At 42.6% G+C, this 20,489-nt stretch overlaps 1 protein-coding gene across 3 annotated transcripts; it reads right to left on the bottom strand.

Annotated features, from left to right (window-relative positions):
• Positions 1-62: 62 nt before the first annotated feature.
• On the bottom strand, positions 63-19,186 carry zbtb7b (zinc finger and BTB domain containing 7B). Of its 3 annotated transcripts, none has more exons than XM_029452425.1 (4): positions 18,914-19,186; positions 16,987-17,092; positions 3,283-4,340; positions 63-3,160 (listed from the first exon to the last, which is right to left on the bottom strand). In XM_029452425.1, exons 2-4 carry the CDS (start codon positions 17,086-17,088, stop codon positions 2,530-2,532), a joined length of 1,791 nt encoding a protein of 596 aa, XP_029308285.1. In that variant the 5' UTR covers positions 17,089-17,092; positions 18,914-19,186; the 3' UTR covers positions 63-2,529. The 3 variants fall into 3 exon arrangements, with proteins under 3 accessions (XP_029308285.1, XP_029308284.1, XP_029308286.1); XM_029452424.1 differs by having other exon boundaries at positions 18,895-19,186; XM_029452426.1 differs by lacking the exons at positions 16,987-17,092; positions 18,914-19,186 and adding an exon at positions 9,180-9,284.
• Between the last annotated feature and the right edge of the window lie 1,303 nt (positions 19,187-20,489).

A 20,489-nucleotide genomic window follows, 5' to 3' on the forward strand; every position in this document is an offset into this window, starting at 1 on the left:
TTTTAATGACCAAATTAACAACCTTTTACTTAATATAAACTAATAGAGAAACACAGAAAAGATCAAGCTTAGATATTTTTTATTTATTTTCTTTACATTAACTGAAACAAATGATGGGAAAATGAATTCATATCTCTGAGAAGGTTCCACTAAAAACTGAAAGACAAAAATGTATCCCTGATAGCGGGGTCTCTATACAGACCGGACCCCATGTCCCTTCACCGAAGCCAAGAAAACAAACAGCTCACATAGAAGCGCAGACTTCACAGCTGGCATCAGTTACCCTCAGTCATTCACAAAGCTCCGAGCGGGAACACCAACACCCTTCATGAACAGGACCAACTGTCATACTGCCATTCCAGTAGGACTGGTTCCAGTAAGGCCAGTAGTTTACTGGCATTACTATTATTTCCCCATTTGTTTTAAATCTTACAATAGGATTAATTAATATGGTTTTCAACCGTTAAATGATACAAAATCTTTTATTTTTTTATAAACTACTGGCCTTCACTCACATGAAGTCAATCACCCTACAGCACCAAACAATGTCTTCCCATTTTATATTTTGTATAATCACTTAGTGCATTGCTCAAGATTTCCTGAGAGTAGTTGCAGCACAAAAAAATAATATCTAAGGCAACTTCATCCCAATATATATTATATTGACTATAACTCTGTATTATTATGCAGGAGAAAGAAAATGCAGGTTTTAAAGAAGTATTTCAATCACAATCTTAAATGGTATCGAGTGAGTTAATGGAGTAGATATTGAAGGTCAGACAAAAAGGCTTGAAGCTCTCAAATCTCATAGTGCAAATAAACTGGAAATAAAAAACTACACAACAAGGAGCGGATAGTGCACACACGGCCAGACCAGCACAGGTTCTGACAACATGGGTTTCAAGAGAATTGGAAATAAAAAGTCAACTGCCGTTGTTTAAAGCCATTAATGATTGCATTAAACCCTGCAAAAGGCCTTAATGTACTGGTCCGGGGAAAGCATGAGGAAACTAAAAAGGTTTTTGGTCGAAGATAGATTAACTCAAAAGGATAATAGCCCCTTTAAACGCAGCGGTGGCCGATCTGTAAGAACTGCCACGTTAACATGTGACACAGTACCATACATGTTAAATTAACAACAGAAAAGCATGCTGAAAATGTTATACAGCAAAGTCATTTTGTGTTCCAGTTACATCAAAGGTTTTGAACCCCTTGACTTCTTCTCTGCTCTGTTCCCTTCTCTCTACCCCGGAGGATGGAATGTGCCTGTATTATTGCAGTACCTGACGGGGTTAAATGTGCAAAGAATGCATTCGAGGAAGAATCGCCAAAAGAAGACACGCAGCCCATAAAAAAAAGGCGTTAAGTTATATGGAGATGTTAAGTCAAAAATCTTTAGCGCAATGCAGCTTCTTGTAAGACTTTGTGATCTGTGTGCAACCCTTGGATTTGGTCTCACAAGAGAAGAGTTTCAGCAGAAGAACCATAATAAATAACAATAAATAAATAAGTACAGAAAAAAGGGGAATGCCATCACATTCATCCCCTCGCCTTTTCTCCCATTTCTTTTTTTTCAAACAAGGAACCCAAATGAGTGCATTGGAAGACTGAAATCAACAGCCTTTGGGAAAAGAAGAATTGTCTTCAACATAAATCAACATCAACTCATTGACCCAGACTTTGTCTTATTTGGTCAGGCATTTAACACAGAGCTCTGCAGCTCTGAAACACTCAAACATGGAAGCAGATCTTTTCTCATGGCTATCAAAACAGTTGGGAAGATTGTTCTCTTCAAACCCAACATTGGCTACAATTCACCTCTCTCCTCTCCTGTTAACGTAAGATTTAAGAAAACAGTTCAACTAAAAATCTTTGGTTCAAGCACCAAATTAAAGCATAGATTACCACAAACAAGAAAAGACACAACGAACGTTATTGCTTACAATGTACAAAACGAGTTTGATTAATCAGACTGCATTTCCACTGATGACCACCAGAGGACAGTGAGCACACAAACTCATTCTTGTGATCTAGGTGATATGACTTCTGAATTGCACCTGAATCAATACATTTATGTTGTAACTAAAATAAACATCTTCAAATATCCCTTCATGTCGCAGCTCTGGATTTTAGTTTGCATAGTGAAAAGCATCCCAGTAACTACACACGCATGTCCAGCTAGAAAAATCGAATCAAACTGAAATACATAAAATATAAACAGCAAACGAGAAATACAATCTAAAAGACAAATGAAATCAAAATGCCAAGAGCCAGAATATTAACATTTAAAATATCTAAGAAAACCCGTTTTCCATTTTTTTTCTTTGAATATCGTTTAGTTGTTTTTATTTTTTAAGCGCTCTCTATATGGGAGCAGCAGGTCATTAGTCCAGCCACCTGAGTGAGAATTATTTTTTTACTGTGGATGCTTTACCACACACACACACACACACACACACACACACACACACACACACACACACACACACACACACACACACACACACACACACACACACACACTTTTCATTATTCCTCTTCCTCTGCCTCCTCTTCTCCAATTTCCTCTTCAACTTCGTCAGCCCATCGGTCCCGCTGCGCAGACGGAGAGTGCGTTCCTCCTGGATCTTCTCCCTCCACATTTCTGCCCCCTCGCAGCTCCAGACTTCGCAGGAAGAGCTCAGGGTAGCCGGCCAATCTGTGAGGCCCAAGTTGAGCCAAAGCCTGAAGGGCGAGAGACCGCTCCCTCTCGACATCACCTGGAAACATCAACGGGGGGCCGGCACCGGATCCACTCCCACCATCCAGCACACTGTGAGGGAGGAACGCCGAGGAGTGGGCCTGTAAAGACAGAGCCTCCAGAGGGTTGGATTGCTCCCTCCCGCCTCCGTCCCCTCTCCCATCTTCCCCGAGCTCAGCCCCACGCCTGGGTCGGCGTATGCGCAGCTCCAGGCAGCTGTGTCCCTTGCGGTGACGCTGAAGATGATCCTCTCGGGCAAAGGCCTTGTGACAGAGCGGACACTCGAATGGTCTCGCCCCGCTGTGGAGGGACAGGTGGTTTTTGAGGTCGTATGAGTGGAGGAACCGGGCAGGGCAGTGCGGGCAGGGGTAAGGCCGCTCGCCTGTGTGTTTCCTCATGTGGATCTTCAACTTGTCATTCCTAAAGAAGGGAAAAAAGGGAAGATGAAGAGGAAGGGGTGAGCGATAAACATAATTAAAAGATTCAATCAGGCCACGATACATCAAACCATTTTTATTTTGTGCATAGAAAAGTTCCTGTACCTGGTGAAACGGACTCCGCAGGCAGAGCACTGGAAGGGCTTCTCTCCAGTGTGTGTCCTCATGTGTCGGGGCAGTTTTCCTGCTCCATGGATGATCTTCTGACAAACAGGGCACTGCTGAGGTGTCTGAGACTTCCTCTTCCTCCCTGCTCCCGCAGCTGAGGCCGCCGCTGCTCGATCAGCTACAGAGGTAGGTATGGAGGTGCTTTCTATCAGCATACCATCGTCGCCAAAACCCTCCATGTCCTCATCCTCTGACAGCTTGTCGTTCAAGGGCGGGACAGGAGATGGGTGGGCTATATGGGGGCGCTCATGCAGCCAGTGATGGAGCCCTCCATTTAGTGTGGCCCCTCTCCCTGGCTTTCTGATTGCCCTGGGATCTCCGTTCTGCTTGGATTTGAGGCGAAGCTCTTCCTGTTCGGGGCTGGGAGGCTGGGTAGACGGCAGGGAGCGGAAGCTGTCGGATGTAGGTGAAGGGTGTGAGACGGGAGAAGCAGGTGGTGGGTTCAAAATCGAGGAGTTGATGTGATGTAACCAAACTTTTTTCACCTTCTTTTTGTCCGTTTTTCTTCGGGACCCTCTCTCCACACCTACCACCTTCTCTGTAGCTATGTGTTGGGCTCTCTGCTCCTCTGCCGTCTCCTCCTCTGCAGTCTCCCCCAGGATGTCTCTGCACGCGTCAGCCACACACTGGATGCCCAGAAGCTGAGCTCCTCGCAGCACATCTCTCATCCCAGAGCTGGGGATGGTCAGGGTGGCAGTGTAGGCAAACTCCAGCAGGGCGTCCAGGGCGTCGGGTGCCACGCAGTCCAGCTGGCACACGCTGAAACCTCCTCCACCCTCGCCGCCCCCCTCCTCTGTCCCAAACAGCCCGCGGAAGTAGAGACTGACGGCGGCCATGACAGAGCGGTGAGTTGGGTAGCGTGCCCCACGGGACATCAGAGTGAGGTCACACAGGAGTCCTGTCCTCCTCTGGTCATTGAGATGGGACAAGAGCTCGTTGCTGTGCTCCGGGAAGGGGATCCCAATCAGGCCGTCCTCTCCTGGAGACATTGCCACCTGCGTGAAAGAAGTGGGAGATCAGGTTAGAGGAGGGACTTAAGTCTGAGCAAATGACAGTTTTGTACCCGTCACAATCAATAAAACCTTTTCCAATGAATTTAATCATTCATTTTATTCTATTTTTCCGAACATCTCAGAGAGCCATGTATTGACTTAAAAGTACCTAAAAGTAAATCTTCCGTAGCGTGACCGACACAAGGAGTTTCTTTCACGTGAGGGACAATTTAAACCGGGCTTAGCAACAACTCTACCCCCTTATCCTTTCCTCCCCACCCCTGTACTTTCTCTCCAGATTACTAAATCAGGAGGTGGTGATTTTGGACAGTGCGATGGGGGTTGGGGCACAAGAGGATGAATGCGATGGAGATGACAGAGACAGCGGGAGAAATACAACAAAAATACAAATAAATAATCATTAACAGCAAAGAGAAAGAGAGATGTGAAACCAAATTATCGATGACAAGGACGTGGAGAGGATGCAGGATTACGCGATGTACTGTATGTGCTGTAGCCAGAGGGCAGTAGGTTAATTCCCGTGTGAAACCTTTATAGCATTAGCAGTTTGATTAAAATACCTGGAGAAGACAGAGGGACAAATGGAGGAGAGAGAGAAGAAAGAAAAGCAAGCGAAGGGCAGGGAGGAAGCGCCAGGCTTGAGTGGGTGAAAGGGGGAGTACCAGTGAAAGAATGAGGAAGTAAAAGACAGCAAGAGAAGAATTATAACCTTTATGAGGACTGGAATAAATGTACATCACTCACAAACTTGATGTGCAACATATACAGCACGGTCAGTTAGTAGATTTAATTTATTTATCTCTTTTTTTTTAACCCAATAAAAAGCTAATTTATCGACACAGAGGTACGAATGTTGGGTTGAAGGTAAAATATCGCACTGAAAGTCAAAGTCAAATCCAGACAGTAACTTTCTTTATTTGTCTTTGTGAGACACAACAAGGTCTGTCGGTAATAGGACCCAACAACTCTGTTCTTTGGCTCCCCAAGCTCACACCTCACCCTGCCCTATACCTGCTCAACAATATCTCTCACACACACACACACACACACACACACACACACACCTGAGCAGACCAGATTTTCCACAAACAACTCACCCTCCAGATTCCCCCTCCCTGCCCTTCATATCCCTCCCATAGCAACTGGCAGCCCCCTGGCCGTCCAATAACAGAGTTTGCACAGTGCCCAGAGGGCTCTGCACAACGACGGTACATCCACCTGACTAACCTGCTCCAAAACACACCCTATTAAATACACAGGCACAGCACACACGTAGACATTTATACATTGCGTGCCAATCTGTGGCTCCCCCCTCCCACTATTGTTAGATTTAACCTGCTCAGTGGTGATCTTAATGCCAGTTTATTTAAAACACATACTTGTATAAATGTACTCCACCCATTCAATGAAAAAATAAAAAGTACAGCCAATTAAATAGACACCTCTCACAAATCTGCCAGCACTTTTATTTGAATTCTTCCCACCGAGCAAATCGATATCAAACCACCCAAATATTCCCTTTTTCATCCCCAGGACATGTCAAAGTACCCCGATGGTAATCCTACCTTCCCCGTCCTTATGGGCATGGGCACAGTCAGCTGGAGACGAGGCAGCGTGCGTCTCTTGGCATCCATCTTTTTGCTCTTTACAACTCTTCTCCCTCCGCTATATTTGAAAACCACTTTTTCCTTCAACGTGTAACTTTGAAAGGTCTGATCTCTTCGTCAGAAGTTGGGGTTAAGCGTTCATCCTTGGGGATGTCTACCTCTTTCGCACATTCTGTCACTCACTCTCCTTCCTGTTGTACCAAAGAGGGTGCACGGTGGCGAAGGCAGATTCAGAGATACCCCTCCCCCCCAGGTCGCCTACGCGCCCCCCTCTCTTCAAAACCCAACGGCTTGTTTTCCGAACACTTTCCGATAAACACCATCTCCTCGTCGACTTCTCCCTGTTCATAAAGAGACCAACAGATAGATGGGGAGTTGTGCATCTAAGGTCGGGCCAGGACTGCATATGATGTAGAATAAATAACCGTCAGGCTTCAGACCACACACACGCACACACACATTAATTTAACTGGTTTGGCAGGAAGGAAACCAGGACGTGCAACAAAGACACCTCAAAAGTACCAATATATTATCAACTCACAGAATGTCAATCATGTAAGAACCAAAATCATATTGGCATTTTGAGTCATTACACTCAAGAACAAACATTCAGATAGGTGCAATATGAGAGGTAAACCATATTGCATCGCACCAAAGACACAAACTGGTGCAGAAAGCTCTTGAGACCTGGGCATGCTAAACGCCACCGACTCTTTATAGAATAACACCAAGGCCTCAACAACTGATGTTTACTGTTATATTCAAGCCAAAGCATTTTCATAAGTTATCTCTACAGCTCGAGGCAACAAGAACGACGTGTTGCGGCAGCTACTGATACAGAAGAGTGAGGAAGTTGAGGGGCATGTGTTTGCTTTGTCTCATGCAGATACACAGACGCTGAAGCAATTATTTTTGATCATTTAAAGACATTTGTCAAACAAGAGGCCTAGAATGATCTTGTTCTGACATCTGTCATGAGGGTGCATTTTCCACTATTTATCTGTAGATTAATCTGTAGTTGCAGCCCTACATGATACACAGATGTATAATCACATGCTGGGGAAAAAAGCCTATTGGAAACTCACCACCTAAGCCTCTGTAGGACAAAGTGTAAATGCATCCCTTGACCTTGTACACGTACAGTTTGTCTCATTGTAAGTAGACACGATAACAGACCTGAATGTCACATTTAAGGATCACCAATCATTGCTTAAATGCATCCACTGCAAAACAGGATTACTGCTCATAATTATTATTTGCATTAACATATAACATATCACAATATATCATGCTTTGCCCTACTTTTGAAATGCCCGCAATAGGTGAAAAGTCGCTAAAAGAGAAATCTTAAAACAAAGCAAAAGGGGTTTCAGGAGGAGCACACAACAACGCACGTTAAATTTCCGGCGCAGGGGAGAAGAAAAAAAAAAGCATCATTGGTGGTTGGTGGTTCGAGCTTGTTATTTTACACATATTCCTTAGAACACAGGCGTCTTCGGAAAATAATAAGATTGCAAAGAAGTTGCAATGATTCCCATCAATATTCTGTCTGTGAGTCACTTAATACTGACACATCATGACACACACACAAGCACACACACAGACACAGACACAGACACACACAGACACACACACAGACACACACAGACACACACAGACACACTATATCTCATGCTCTTCTCCTTCCTTGTCACCTTGTTTCTGTTTTTTGTTGTTTGCTAACCAAGGACATGTCTGCATAAGTCGCTGAATCTTGCAACACACTGTAACTAATGTTGCCCACAGGCAGATACCACAAACAAAATAAAGTTAGTTCACAAGTTCGTATTCAACTGTCATATTAAAGCATACTGTTATAGAATGTTTATTCATGTTAATTAGGGATCATTCCCTTTAAGTCAGATAACTAATATCACTGTTTGCTTTTAGGTGTGTCAGCGTACTAGTCTTTCCAAAACATACAACAAAAAAAGTCATTTTTTCACTGTTTAACGCTTTTGCATTTAACGCTGCAGATGTTAAGATATTAACATTACAACAATTGACTTATCTCTTTCTTTGTTCTCACCTCCCACTCTTTTTGTCGAGAGTGGAGGAATTCACCTCCTCTGCAACTCTACGGTTTCCTCATCCCTTGCTTTCATTATGTGCACACTCTTCCTCTCTCTTAGCAACAAGGATGTGTTTGTTATTTAATTACTAAAATACTTATAACATCTGAAAATGTTTAATCATTATGTCTTCATCCAACTGTCAGGCCAAGTGTCATAAACAGTTGCAACTAAATTGTAAAAATCAAATGAAACATGTTTCGAAGAATAATCCACAGAGGATTCGTTTTTAACTGAAGAGGAAATGGAAACTTAAATCCACCATTACTGTCCACTACCACGACTAAAAAAAAAAAAAAAAGATTTACACAAATCTGAGTAGAGGCCAGGAAAATTACAGCAGCAGGATTGACCAAACCTGCACACAAAGGTTTATTCTTCTGTATAAAAGCAGGTTAAAGTATCCATCATCTATATCATGAAATCCCTCAGCACACACTCAGAGTGTGTGACGACTGGAACTAGAACTGTTCGTGTTATTTTTATGGGTCTTATTTTCCGTTAAAGGCTGTAAGTTTTCCCAGTCCACCTCAATTATATCAGGCTAAGGGGGGAAAATATGACTTTATACTATTCACAGAAAACTGCGGCTGAGAGGGAGAAGGATAAATACTTTTATGAATTCTGATGTCAGATGTTTCCAAAGTGCCTGTACATGTGTGTGTTTGCGACTGTGTGTGTAAATGTTGGTAATGTGAGCACGTATGGTTGGTTGCATGTGTTGTGACGGCTTTCTCAGTACTTAAAGAACCGTTTCTATGAATAATTCTTAGACTTTAACAAAGTCGTAAATTAAAATTGAAAAGGTAAAAGAGTGAAATTTTAAAAGCAGACGTAACAAAATGTTGAGATACATTTCTTAACATTGTAGCAGTTCAAATACATTAAAACGTGTACTTATTATGAGAGTGAAATGCTCACAAATAAGGAGTGGTTGTCCATTCTGTACAGCAAATGAAACAAGTGTTTTCATTCAGATAAAATCCACAGAAATGAGACGTTATTCATAACCACAACATAACAATTTATGATGCTAAACTACCACTGTGCCAGAGAGACAAAAAAGCGACCAAACGCATGGAAAGTAAGATTCAAGCTCATACCGTTTCTCCTCCACACACTCGTCTTCCTCTCACCACTTTTCTTCTGTGTGACAGACTGATTTAAAGGGTTAAGAAAGTTTTCACCCTCTTTACCCTTCACTTATTTGGGGTAGTGAGTGAAGTGTGGTGGTGCTGGGACACCTTCTCTGAAGAAGAGTAGGGGAGGAGGAAACGGGGGGGATGAGAAGAGATGCGAGTACACACACGTCTGCCAAACCAAAAGCTGAACTCAGCCCAGCGGAGCACTCTCACAGGACTATCTGAGTGCAAAACCTTCACGTTTAAGCAACAAATACACACCAGCAGACACATCCGGGTCTTCTAATAATGAAGCTCTTCTCTGCCAGGAGATAAAACACAAGCTCCACCCACTCTGCATCCCAACAGTTCCCTCCGGACTGAACATTTGCATCCTACCAGGAGATATAAAAACAGATGCAACCCTGGGAGAATTTGAATTTGCATTTGTCAAAGACCAGACTAGAGACACCATTGTGATAATTAGAATGATTGCACCCTACCATGACAGAACAAATAATTTAGAAAAAGGAGAAGTCCAGTGGGATGATGTGACTCAGCAGAAATTCTGTTATTTATTCAATAAAAAGACCCTGCAGCCAAGCCCTCCTCTGTCCTTACTGTAACTGGGGCATTATATGGTGTGCGTGCGTGCGTGCGAGCGAGCGTGCGTGTCTGGACGCATGCGCACATTGTGGTCTTAGTTCCAAGAACACATTACATTATTCATTTGGCTGGCAGAGCGGAGGCCCTTATCCCCTCGCCCTCCCACACCACAAACTCTCCACTGCGAGCTATAGCAGCCAGTTTGCATGTCAGACCTGAACACCAATGTGGATCTGCAGGAGGATTATCAGCTTATCAACACATGGGACAAGACATTTTGATGCACATATACGCTCCGTCCCCTAATATTCACCTGACGTTTATAGAAATAATGTCACAATAATCTTAAATAAATGCCTAGAAATGAGTAATTAAGAATATTTTAGGGGTTAATATTGGGGCTTTTTAAAAGATATTTCTTACAAGACAACTTGGTATTAATTTTACTCAAAGTCAACAGTTACATTACAGCAGAGAACAATTATATTTTATTCTAATTTAGCTTTTAAGACCAGGAAAAGACAGATTTTATGTCCGATATTCCAATATATAGATTATATTGATACATTACTCTGGTCTATGCGCAACTAAACACACTGTTACATCAATCTCTCATTTATTGTTTTTACAACAACAGTCAAACACACCTGTAAGTTTACCCACTTTTATTTATTTTTTACAGCTTTTTGACTGCAACGAGACTTTGTGTGAACACTCTGAAACTGATGATCCAATATAATACCAAAGATATTTCCTTAGAAATAAATAAAACTTTGACTTATTTTTTCTGAAATGAGTGTCATGAGTAACATTTCCACCAACTTTGCCGCTGTGAAAGTAGGAGAGAGCAGGAAAAGAAACAAATCTGAGGTTGGAAAGAGGAAAAGGGTACGAGATTTGAGAAGAGACAACAAAAGGAACACGAGGGAGGTATGTTTTCTAAAAACACACATGTTCTTAGAAATCACACAAGAAAAAGGGTATGGGGGAGGAGAAACATGTGAGAGTGAGTGAATGGGGAGTGGGTGTACAGAGATATTCTGAGAGATAAAGCAGAGAGGAGGGGAGGTTAAGACAGGAAAATCTAGTCCCGGCCTCGAACAATCTGTGTTAGCGAGGAGACATGAAACAAGAGGAGACAGAGTTAAGTTACAAGGGGAGAGGAAGGGGGAGACAGAAAAAGAGAAGGGAGAGAAGCAGTGACATGACGACTGGGAGATAAACAGAGCAAGAGGTGAACACATGCACGCAGCCACAGGAAGTAGCAAGAGTCCTTGCAGGTGTGTGTGTATGTGTGCGTGTGTGTGTGTGTGTGCAGATGTCTGAGGGAGAGATGTGGTAGCAGCTCTATCATTAGCATCACCAAAAGGGAGTTTCACCCGAAGATGGAGAACACACACAGTTGCGAGAGAGGAGGCATGCTGACGGAGTGGTTTCACACTTGACTCTCTCTTACAGTTCCTTATCTGGTCAACAGTTTCTTCCCCCCAAAACACTCCACAACTGTGCGTGTGTGAACACTGGAGAGTTAAGGTGTGTGGGCGATTCACACACACTGCACCTCAATTAATATGAATGATCAGGAGAGAAACTTTATTTCAGCGCGTGTGGTTTTAATGGCATTTATATATCTGATGAGCTCATTTGAGTTGATGAAGTTGAGGAGCGTTTCCTCAGAGACAACTAATTACACCGCACGCAATAATGAAAGCATTGAAAGAGTGATACGTATCATTACAGTCAAACATGCATTACTATATCAGCTAACTTGCTGTAACTCAGCGGGGGTGTTCGAACATGTCGGTCCGTGGTACGAACAGATGAACTGCGTAGGTGTCATCGTGGAGCAGAGCACCGAGCGCTGTAACTCGGGTCAAAAATATTATTCCAAAGTTATTTTATACCTAGCATTTACATGGAGAGCAAACTAAATGCATCTTTAGTTTATACATTTCTGGATTACATTGTTTTTTAAAGATTACCTTGAGGAATGTTTATATAGAAAAAGAAAGGTACAGCAGGAAATGTTCATTCGCAGCTTGAAAGTCACTTTTTCAGCCCGATATAAGACTCCCTCGAAATGTGCGCTAAGAAACCAATAATAGTAAAATATCATTTGTATTTTTAAATACATTTCTAATTATCTTCTTTTTAGAAACTGAAAAAGTGGCCGAGGAGGAACATTTGGCTTTTTGTCTTATGGACACCAAAAAGAAAACAATGAAATATTTAGCTGCACTGTCCCTTTAACTTACTTTTTGTGTATGTGTGTAAATGCGTTTCACATGAACATATACTAAACTGTGAACAAACATTTTAAATTGCCTCAGATTTGACCAAATGTATGCATGTGTGCAACAGTTTGTACATAACAAGAACAACCATCCATCCATCCATCGTCTACCGCTTATCCGGGATCGGGTCGCGGTAACAAGAACAACATCATTTCTAAATAATCTAAATCAAATGTTACGAATTACAATACAATGCAGTCCAACACAAACACACTCACAAACTGTGGCTGCAAAAATAACTGCAGAACTGAATCTACAACTCTAAACATGCTAAATGAAAAGCTCACTAAAGTATCTTGAGATTACTGTGGGTGTACTCGTGTGGGTACATCTGGAGATGTTTGGAAGATACGACTCTCTGTATGTTATAACGTTCTTCTTCTTATTCAGCCCTCAGTTGGGTGGTGGGGTGATCACGTTTTGGAGATGGAGATGGAGAGACAGCGGTCGAGTGGAATGGGGTAAAAAGTGTCTCAATGTGTGAACACGCGCTTAGAACAACTTGATATTGTTTCTGTGCGTGTGAATTCCTAAGTTGCCACATCACTGGGAGGGTCTCAACAACAGCTGCTCTCCTACACAAATGACCTCCTGCTTTAGAGGAAGATATTGCAAAAGCACTGGATACACACACACACTCTGGACGCACGTACGCACACACACACACACACACACACAATCACACACACACACACACTGGACACACAGAGAGAGAGAAATGTCGCAAAACTAACTGATCCTGATCAGTTTCCTCTTCCTGTGCTCAGTAAAGATGGTCGGCCACTAGAACAGATGGAAAGATAAATGGAAGAAAAAGTGACACAGAAGAGCGAAAACAGCTCTGTGAGAGATTGATAAAGAAAAAAAGAAAAAAACTAGTCCGATCAGTAGAAGCAGAGAGAAGTAAACAGACAATTAGAGGACATACATGGGCGAAAAATATGTCACCTTCGTCCGGATAAATCAGCTGAACAGTGTGGGAGGGAGGGGAGGAGGTTTGTTCTTACTGTAACTACGATCCATGAATTATATCACAATTTCAGAATAACAACTGCATCACCCACTACTGTGTCGTCAGGGACCAGAGAGGTGCAAACATTACAGTTAAACTAACTTTGTGATGGACGGTCCGATAGTGGAATCATAATTTACTCTTTCATAGTTTTAATGATGAATGTTGGACGAGCATTTCTTGAGAGGAGAATAGAAGAAGTGATAAAAGAAATGCTTATTTTATTAAAGACGTTCGGCACAAAAGTAAGATATTCAAAATAAAATAACAAAAACAGAAAGTGACTTTATTTTTCCAAAAGGATGGTATAAATTCTTCTTTGGAATAAAAGTCTCCATTTGCGGCTGTGGTTCCCCTTTGAACTTCACACACGAAATGGGTCAGTTTCAACAGCAATGAGTCCCTCTGCCTGCTCGTGTTTGGGTGTTTATTCTCACTTTCCCTGAAGTGTTGTCTCACTGTACCTATTTATGATAACCGCCCGCTTAATGTGTACAGAAACAATTGTTACAAGAAGAGCTGAATCATGATCACTCCTTCTCTTTTCTCTGACTCTTTACAAGAAGAAGAAGAGACACGGCCACCTGCTGATTGGTTAACACTGAGTGGCGTGGGCTGTGAGGACGGTGGTCGAGAGCGAGGGAGGGCTGTCAAATGCTACAGAAACTCATGACTGAAAAGAGGAAATGGCAGATACATAACTTCCTCTATTGACACAGATCGAGTGGGGGCAAGACTCAACTGTAGTAGCAGCAGACTGGATTACGGACACTGTGCAGTCACCCCTGTGCCATTACTGCCTCAATGTGGCGAAACAACCGCCATATATGGTGAAAACGCGGCATTTGCGCAGCGGTCAAAATAATATGGTCATGGTTCATGTACATTTTTTAATAAAAGGGACTTCAAAATCATACAACTAATGAGTAAGTTATAGCAGTGGCATAATCACCATGACTTCATTAAAATGATCCAACGGCCGAAATATATTCTTCTCGACGAGCGGAGCCGCGTTCGTTGCATTGGATGACACACCAGTCTGACTGCAGAGGTCATGAACATGAACGAAGTAGGAGTAGGTAACAGAGATTTAGAGATAAAGGTTGTTGCGACGTAGACAAAAAGGGTGAGAAAAAAGGGTGAGACACCTTCATATATTAGGGGAAGAGATAGAAACCTTCTTTCAACTCCCATTCTCCCTCCCCCATTTGGTCTTTCTCTCCCCACCTTCCTCCCACTCACTCGGTTTGTATGAAACTGAAAGACCCAAGTCTGAACAGGGGGAATTTATATGGGCTCACATGCCCTAATTAAAGCATTTCCTGGAACTGTGTGCATGAATGTTTATATATACTGTATGTGTGTTGTTGGAAGTGTGTGTGTGTGTGTGTTCTCGCCTGACAGACCACTCAATGTTACTTCCCCCTACCCATCAGTTTATGGACACATGCTTGTCACCAGTCATACAGCAGTATTGCCAAGGTCACATGATTTGTCACACAAACTTGCCCACCACACACACAGACACAGACACAGACACACACAGACACACACACACACACACACAGACACACAGACACAGACACAGACACACACACACACACACACAGTTTAATGTTAAGAGATGTTTCCATGTTGCCTGTAAAAATGATAGAAAATAATCAGGAAGAAGACAAAAGGCAGGTTTGTTGTTGTGTTACAGTTTAAGTCAGTGCATTAAAACACTAAAAGAAAAGCATTAAGTCTGGTTGGAGTTGTTCTTTATACTTCAATGAAATCTAATTTCATCACAGTAAATAATATATACACATTCACATGGAAGACTTCAATGATGTAGATCATATTTAGAGTGGTTTGTGCACGCTTTCTTTATTTTAGAGTATAGTTTTCCCAGTAAGTTTCTGATCATTTGAAAAAAGGAATATCATAAATATGTATTTCTTGCTTGGCTTGTTGTCTTTCTTGTTGCTGTATGTGCTTCAGTTTTAAGTCCTGAAACCTGGAGGTATCCTCGGATGAACAGTAACTACAATTTGAATGGTATTAAAGGTGTGTGCATGAGAAATACTACAGTGATCTTCTTTATTAATTATTTATGGATTATTAGTTACAAGAATCTGAAATTGAGCTTTGGCTAGTCCAAAATAAAACCTCACACTTTTCTCAATTTAATATCCCAAATATTTTCCCCATTTTTAAATTAGCTAAAATAACCTTAGACTGAAGCTAAAGAAGATGGTAATGTAGTTGGTATTGGAAAAATGTGTCATGATTAAGCCCAGTATTACTGTAATACTAACATCAATACAGCTTTAAAGCCTCTCAAAAGCAGTATTGTCTTGTTGTGATTATATCACATACCAAAAACCTATAAATATCATAAGCCCGTTTTAAACACAAGAGTGTATTTTTGGCATCATTCCCAAACCTTCTTTAAAAGCCGATTGCCGTTATAGAGCGCCTGCAGCTGACAAACTACAGAGGAGTTAACTTCCAGGTTGCCTATAAAATATTCAGCTGCTTGACCACTTTATTCAGCTCATATTTATTCCAAGGACAATGATGTTTTTTTTTTTTCTTCCAAAAGCCTCTCCCATCCTCTAAAAAACCATGTTTAATGAGGTTAGACCCCACAACAATGCGTTTGTGGTGTAATTTGCAGTGTGACAGGCTGAATAAAACAGATACAGATTTAGCCGTCCCAGATGATTTGTATCAGGAAATTGGTCAAGCCCTTTTTTCTAAGTACATCTCTTCTCTGTGTTACTCAGACAGCGTGGGCTGAACTCCATAATGATCTCACATGATCTCGATCCATTTTCAATCATTAAGGAATTAACTTGTTTTTATCTGTGACCATGTTTGTGCGCGCAGCTTCGTGTGGGAGGGGGGGAGGAAGGCAAATCTGTAATCGTTTTAATGATAATATTCTTAAATTTAACACTAAAAACTGCATTTAGTCTGGTTAGGAATGCTCTTCTACTATAAACATGTGAATTTGGTTTGTTTGAAAACACCAATGACATCTGAAACTTTTCGACTTCAGTAAAATTATAGTCACGTTCACATTACTTGGTTGATTAATTTAACTTTACTACGAAGCTGATTCATTTTACTTTAACGAGAGTTTAGGAGGTAGGAAGGGAGGGAGACCAGCGTATTGTGGAAGCTATGCCGGAAAATTCTAAGAAGCCTCCAAGAAAGGTTTTTACAGAGGATCCTCCATATAATGCAATAAATCAATCGGCCTTCAGGGGAAGAATAAAAGTCAAAAAAGAAAACAATCAACTGTGAGGACAAACAGTTCACATGGGGGGGTGCAGCGAGCTGCCCAGCAGGCGCACTTCATAAGCAGCATCGACAATGTGTCACTGCCAGAGGGACGAGAAAAGATTACGCACTCCAGCTTTAAAGACATCAGTATGATTCAAACTCCGTCCCCACCCTCATTGCTTTTGGACTTCTATTTCAAGTTATATATATATATATATATATATATATATATATATATATATATATATATATATATATATATATATATATATATATATATATATATATATATATATATATATATATATATATATATATATAAAAAATTCTTCACAGAATCACACACTTGATTTCAATGAGTGACCGTAAGTCCACGGAAATGTGCACGTAATAACCACCATTATCTCCCCTCGTCTTCTGTGTGGTAGTAACACCTTTGCCTTTAGATGTGTTTGGACAACACTTTGTACCAACTACTTTGTTTGAAGAATACAAAACCAGATCATCTTTGTCCCTTTTTGTGTCTGTAAGAAAACTTACCAAAATGCTTGACAGCATGAATAAAAGCGTAGGTACTAATAATATAACATCAAGTGGTTCCTACCTCCGGTCCATAAACCCAGGAGAAGATGGGTGCCTGCTTTCTTCTGCCTCTTGCCTGCCCCCCTCCTCTTTGGTCCTTTGCTTGGAGGTCAGCAGAGGTCATACACCTAAAGGAAAAACGCATAGAGGTGTTAAAAAAAAAGTAATTCATCCCAAAGTGGGGCTTGAAGTCAGGCATTCTCCAAGTACGTGAACAAAGATGTGCTGAACTCAAAGAAAAAACACAAAGTGCTGACTAATTGAGGTAACCTATTTGTAAAATAGGTTATGGATAGGATTTTGCTATGTTGCATGTCAACACACACACACACACACACACACACACACACACACACACACACACACACACTTGGGTGGAGTAGGGGTTTCTTGTAAAAGAGCAGAAATAAAAAGACTGCTGATAGAAACCGACCGCTTCCTACTTTGACTTCTTCCGAAAAGAAGTTCTCCAACAGTCAGTGAGGTAGAGAATGCTGCCACAGACACCTCTCTTTGAGATTAATGTGATAAACTGCATACTGTTATGATTTCTACAGCTCTCTAAGAAAAAGAAAAAAATGCATACAATGATGTGGAGAATCTGTCTGAAGTGCAGATTCAGACTAAACACGCGATGATGAAGCGTCAGAGGGGAAACAAGAGATATCAGCTACGAGAAGCAGGCCTGTAGAAAGCAGAGCAGCACGGAGGTCGTGTCAGGGCAGCAGGAAGGAGGGATGAAGCACAGATGTCTAATTATGTTGCAGACAAAGTTAGGGCAAACAGAGCTGGCATTAAGAATTTATTTCAAAACCCTGATGGCTCTTCCATATGTGGAGAGCCGTCCTAGCACGAAAGCGCATTAGATGTCCACTCACATGATGGCATAGGAACAAAACAGTGAGACAAAAACAAAAACTAAAAAGGACTTCTCTTCCTTTCGGTCACAAGCTCAGGCCGTAGACGATGTGTCAGCCCCTCAGAGGACCAGGGGTGAGGCGAAAAAACAGAAATAGCTGCGACAACACCTGAGCCTAGAGGGCATAAGGCATTAACTACCTGCATGGCTAAAGATTTAACCAAACAGGCTGTGCTCAAGACAGAGAAACCAAACCCAAGCCAGTTGAGCTTGTTAGGCCGGTCTGTCAGAGGGGCGAGTCAGCATCACAACTGCCTCTGTAATCACACACACACACACACACACACACACACACACACACACATACACACACAAGCCCACTTGCATGCCAGCCCTCCCCACCCATGAGGTAGACAGAAGCCTTAACCTAACATTACAGCCTGAGCACATCCTATTGTAGGACAGGAGAGTGACAGGATTAAAATAAAACACTGGGTGCGCCATGATGATGATGATGATGATGATGATTAACAGACCACTGAAGGGAGATCATTTAGGTGCAAGAGGCTAAAACCCAGCAGATCTCCTGCGTGCCCATGGGCAGCAGAGGCAGGTGATGTGCGTGCAGAGCAGGTTAGGTTTTGGATGTCAGCCGGGACTCGGCTATAATTAGCAGCAGAGTCTCCAGAAATGTACCCGCCGACCCTGCTCTCCCTCTCCCTCTCTCACCTGGCCGCCGCACACACATAGCCTATCAAACAGCGACTGCAGCACCTGCTCCAAAACCCCCAACAACTACAAAACCTAGTTTTGTGCATTTAAAAGCACAGCTGAAAACGCGCTCAAACTGTATTATAAAGGGCTGAATAAATTAATGTCGACGGGAGTTACCGAATACCCGTGACGTGGATAGTCCTCCCGTGACCCCGATCAGAACCGGGAAGGAGGGAGGCTATAGGTTGCTGGTGCTGTCATGGCAAACAGACATGTCACCTTCATTAGGCTACATTTAACTTAAAGGTGTGTTATGATTTTAATTTAAATCGATAGCAGTCAGGTGAAGCAGTTTACCTGAGCGCCGGTGTGTCACCTGTTCAGACTCGTCGCCTCCCACCTGACCGGCCTCCACACTTCCTGGATTATTCCGTCCCACACTGTCTACTACTTCTTCTTCTTCTACTTCTTCTTCTTCTTCTTTTTATCCTCCCAGCTCTTGTTTGTATTCTCTACCGGGGTCACCGCTCCTGTCGTCCTCAGCTCGACACTCGGGACGTTTTTATTCTTCGCCTATTTGTGCGTCGGCGTTTTTCTTGCGGGTCGCCTCTGCAGACCGCCGGCTCTCTGGGCTGCTCTGACCCCCTTGTCTACTGCTGCCTCCGCTGGCCCACTCCGACTCCCAGCTCCTTCTTTCTGAGAACCAGGAAGCGGCTTGCCCTACTTACACCCAGTCGCGGATTGGCTCTGGCAGGGCTGGAGAAGAGACCGCCGGGGTGGGCAGGGCACAGGGGAGGGAGGTAGGGGAGGGAGCGAGAGGACGGAGGGGCTCCGGCTCTGATGCGATAGGCCAAAAGCGGTGTCTGTCGTGGTGCCGATGGCGGAGGGAGGAGAGAGGTGGGCAGGTTTGGAGACCCCGCTCCTCCTCACTGCTTCGGGCATCATCACCGCGCATAGATGGGTAGAGTAAGGCGGGCAGAGAAAGCGTATCGAAGGATATCTGCTTATTGCTCACCTGTCAGATGCAAAAGCATTTTCAGTCGAAATAGACTTCGTGCACCCCTCCTCCCTCTTCACGACTCGGCAATATTCCCCCAGGAGCCACCTGGAGGAGGTGACCACGGATGGAGAGATGGAATTGCACAGATACAAACTCCAAACGGGAGTCTGGACTGAGACTTAAAGATGATTCAAGTTGCACGTAACCTATTATGATAAATGAAACTATTATAAAGGATGTGTCACATCCAGTGTGAGGATCAGCAAAGGGCAAGGGACTTTTTTTAAATGACTTGTAGTGAATCAGAGTAAAGAACAAGCCTATATGCTATCATTATACTGAAGAGAAAAACGCTGTAGTCTGTTTCTCAACTTTTTTTTTCAGAGAGAGAGAGAAAAGTGACACAAGCACAGACACTAAACCCTCACTTCACTGCAAGAAAGTCAACTTTGAACAGTTACATATGCCTCCTGTTTGAAGTGGTTATGGGTATGGGAATCACCTCGCTTTTTCAAAGTTTGAATCTCATCCTCGTCTACTGTAGCTCCAGGAGTGAGTGTGTGTGTGTGTGTGTGTGTGTGTGTGTGTGTGTGTGTGTGTGTGTGTGTGTGTGTTGAAGTGAGGGTGCAGGAAGTCTATATATAATTTTGTGGTGAGCTCAGCCCACCTATTACCACCCCCTAACCTTAAATCTGTGCTTGTTCTGCGGTTGTGCTACCAGACAAAGACGTAAAACTATATGTGCACCACATGTTCCATAGAACAAAGACCTAACTTAATTTTCAATGTTAGTTCAATATAAAGCGGTGTTTCACCAACCTGGTGGTCGAGACCTGAGAAGTCACAAGATGATCAACAAGATACTGCTGCTACAAAAATGTAAAATGTTCTTACTCTTTTATTGTGAAAGTCTGGATACTTTCATCTCTCCAGGCCTCTAAAAACTATTCAT

Source organism: Cottoperca gobio, chromosome 16 (genome assembly GCF_900634415.1).
Source record: "Cottoperca gobio chromosome 16, fCotGob3.1, whole genome shotgun sequence".
Lineage (NCBI taxonomy): Eukaryota > Metazoa > Chordata > Actinopteri > Perciformes > Bovichtidae > Cottoperca > Cottoperca gobio.